This window comes from Galendromus occidentalis, unplaced genomic scaffold (genome assembly GCF_000255335.2).
Source record: "Galendromus occidentalis unplaced genomic scaffold, Mocc_1.1 scf7180000077357, whole genome shotgun sequence".
NCBI classification, from domain to species: domain Eukaryota; kingdom Metazoa; phylum Arthropoda; class Arachnida; order Mesostigmata; family Phytoseiidae; genus Galendromus; species Galendromus occidentalis.
Window position 1 is genome coordinate 113,665 of NW_003805345.1, and position 3,778 is coordinate 117,442.

At 51.0% G+C, this 3,778-nt stretch overlaps 1 protein-coding gene across 1 annotated transcript; it reads right to left on the reverse strand.

Moving 5' to 3' along the window:
• Nucleotides 1-1,451: 1,451 nt before the first annotated feature.
• LOC100897631 (probable myosin light chain kinase DDB_G0292624) lies at nt 1,452-2,687 on the reverse strand. Its single transcript, XM_003742236.2, has one exon. It carries the CDS (start codon nt 2,498-2,500, stop codon nt 1,775-1,777), a length of 726 nt encoding a protein of 241 aa, XP_003742284.1. The 5' UTR covers nt 2,501-2,687; the 3' UTR covers nt 1,452-1,774.
• Nucleotides 2,688-3,778: the final 1,091 nt, after the last annotated feature.

Below are 3,778 nucleotides of genomic sequence, written 5' to 3' on the forward strand. Positions count from 1 at the left end.
GATACGCTTGTAGAATCGATCTAGGATCCGGGAGTGGTCGCGAATTCTCGCCTCGCACCGTCCCCACAGGCGGTTGGGAATGCGCGTAGTCTCGGAAGCGTTTCGCAATACCGAATCGAATCCAATGTCGATCAATTAATCGACATTATTAGTCAGCATTGATAACCGAAATTGTATTTGGTTAGACCCTGGGTCGGCCTTATTCGTCCCGATTTCCTCCGCGAATAGGGTCGTCCAACTTTTACGAGCTCTCGTCTGGAGCGTAACGTCGCCTTCTGCTCTAAATGTTACAACGGAAAGCAGGACCCGTATCCGATGAGGGATCGCCCTGGACCCTTCAATGCGGATGCGTTTGTCTGTATCGATGAACAACCCGTCCGGCGCGGTATACGAGAAAGGAAGCACCTCAGCTGACCCCTCATCCTCCTTCGTGCGTGAACCTATCTCCGCCTCCCAATCGCGACTAAGTGTGCCTTCTTTGCTGAGAATCCCACGGCTTCGATCCTCTGTTTTCCGCGGAGTTCCCCGGACATGTCGCGGACCACATGCTTGGGGAACTCAAGGCTGGGCAGCCCGATATCGGAATGGCTCAAGCAAAGTTAAGATTTCGAATCCGAGAGCTGATCGCAACTTCGGAAAAGTGCCTGCTGACCGAAGTGTTGTGAACTGTGAAGAGCTAGCGGTGTTGCTTGCTTTAATCCTCAGAGAAGCGATGTGGAATCGATACTTGTCAATCCCGGTATTCCCGGCCGTCCGGTGCGTCCATAGGACGACTATCGCCAGCGGGGGAGTCTGGTTTGCATCGCCGGTGAAGCCGAGAGATCTTCATCCGAGAGCTCGAATCATTCCATGGCGGTCTCCTTTCTCCCTGCACCGGCAATCGACGAGGTGAGCGATGTTGTCCGCTAGTTATTTCTTCCTTGGAGGCTCCCGGGAGACTATCCCTCACATGGATGGCTCTTGAGGCATGATGGAATGAGGACATGGGGAAATGGATTCTGCTAGTGTCCAACTGAAGGATCCCCCTTTGATGAGAAACTCTACCGTCCGTTCATCCCTCATCGGTAAGGCTGGGAATCATTCACGGCACTTTACTCAAAAATTCACAGAGATTCTCCTCCCTCATTGACTTCCTGTGGAGGATCGCCTGAAAATGCGGTGAGAATTCACGGCTTTTGGCTCAGCTTCCCAGCCCTACTCATTAGACCCTCCCGTTTCGAGATTATGAGGACTCAGTCAGACGTCAGTCTACGTCATCAGTGTTCGGGAGCCGCCCCGACTGTTTATCCAAGTAGCGCTCCGGCATAACCTTCTTCTTCTACCTCAGGACGTACCAAGAACACCATTCATGATTACGGAAGCACCCTGATCAATTTTTTCAATCGAATCACAAAATTTGATTTCCATGATCCATATGGAAAGACTTTTCGTATCGTCTTGTCAGAAAACGATTTTTTTCATTAAGAGTAGCCATAGCTTTATTTGTTGAAAAGAGATTCCTGGATGAAGACTTTCGAATCATCAATTCTTAATTTAATATAAAATTTCCCCCATGATTCGAGAAGAACAGGGGGAAATGATTCCTTAGCAGTTCGGGAGGATCGTGCGCGCAGTTTTCGGAAACTGAGATGCTCTAAAAAATCAACCACTCGTTTTTATAGCAGCGTGTCACCAGCGGTCGAGCAACTTTGAGGATTCCTCGCGGGGAGAGTCGTTCCCGCCTGCCACATCATAACCCTAGGGAGGAGGCCATCGACCTCGAGAACATCTGATTTCATGCAGGTGGGGCTCCGAAAGCCGCGAAGAACTCCATCACTGTGGGCCGCTTTTCGGGTTCGCGATCGAGAGACTGGATAATCATTCGCCACATCTCCCAACTTCCACAAACGTCCTGATTGTCGAGATAGCCTTGATGGAGGACTGCTCCTGTGAGGCGACGTCGGTCAAAGTGCCGGAGGTCACGCAGAATCTGGAAAGCCACCAGCCCCAGGAGATAAACATCGCTCTTGAACGTGTACTCGTCGTCGTCGACATCCTCGTGATCGTTTTCAGCATAGACATCGTCTCGATAAGACTGGGCGGACCCGAAATCCGCGATAACGATGTGCTCTCGCATCATGTCCTTGAAGAGCAGATTTTCCGCTTTGAGGTCTCGGTGCACGATACCTTTATCATGGATGTGGCCGAGTCCCGAAGAGATCTGTTGTATGAGCGATTTCTTCTGCGTCGGGGAAAATTTCCCGTATCCGAGATGCTCTGCAAGGGTCCCTCCCAGTGCCAATTCCATGATGAGGCAGTCTCCGCCGGCGAGCTCGAAAAGTCCTCTGTGCTTCACAACGTTCTTGTGCTTAAAAATTTTCAGAATACGAGATTCGTCACACAACGAAGACCCATTGGTAGATTTCTTTGCGGCTATCGATTCCGCATTGAGCGTGCCATGATAAACCACACTGGTTTGGCCGATACCGAGTTTGATCTGCTCATCGATGACAAGCTTCATTTCTCGGCAGTTGTCTGGTTACCGGAAGCGGTGGAAGATCACGACGATTAGCACGAGTCTGTTTCCAACTCACGGTCGACTTTTTGGCACAAATATAGATGTTCGAGGGAGCACCGGGTAGGAATAGTGGCCCTCCGAACCACAATTAGCGAGAGAACGCGGCCGCGAGGCTGTGGGATGGGACGTCGCATTCGGAAACATAAAGCACGTGCACCTGCCCGCGTGCGCAATGCATGCGGCACTATCATTAAGGGCTCCGGCGGGGGGTCCAGGATGGAGCTCGGATCTCTGAGTCTTGGTCAGAAATAATATCCCTGATTTGATGAAGCTGTTCTCAGGATGTTGATGAGTCAAATATTCTATTCGGTGTCGTACCCCATGGCTCGTTTGCTTTGGAGCTCTCCGTTACATGGAACGTTGTCGCTATAATGCTCGAGGTCGCCTATAGAGCACGAATGACAGACTGCATAAAATTGACTTTTCATGACTCGAGTACTCTTCGTTCTGTGCATGTTTGGGGCCTGCAGCTCCGTCGAAGTGTGTTTATCTCTTTTTCGAGTGCCAGCCAGCTCGGTCAGGCACCCTCCGATCTCCGGGGCACCTCAGGCGAGATTAGTCGCCCCTGCGGGGGACCTGGAGGGGGAAGAATTCTCCAGAGTCTTGACTTCCTACCGAATTCTTGACACCCAGAGCGATTTTTTTTGAAAAAAGAACGCGAGTCCAGAGAGGGATCGGAAGATGGACGGGCTTCTGTTTGCGACGTCTCCTCTCATTGTTTCATACTTGTGTCAATGAGTGGAGGTCATCATCTTACCGAAGACGGATTCGATCGAATAGGTATGAGTTATTATTTATTTATTTATTTACCAAACAAACCAAACGCAGGCGAAGGCCGCATATATGGTGGAATTGTGAGGAGAGGCATGATGGTGAACACTAGGTTTGAGTTAGATTGGGAGGGCTACGGGCGATCAAGTAGGCTTTAAGTAATCTTTTGAAGGTGGGGTATCGGTCAGTTGTGCGGAGATCTAGGGGTAAAGCATTCCAGATGGTTGGAATGAGATATAGCGGCGAGGCTCGTGCGAAATCGGACCGAATAGGGGGTAGGGAAAAGTCGAGAGGGCTATGCCGGCGAGCAGAGGTAAGGGGGCGGAAAGGGAGATGGATAGGGGGTGGGAGGCGGCCACGGGAGCCCAGGTAGGCGAGACACATAAGGCGATAATGGTGGAAGTCGGCGAGAGTGAGTAGGGAGAACTTGGCAAAATAGGCGGAGATCGG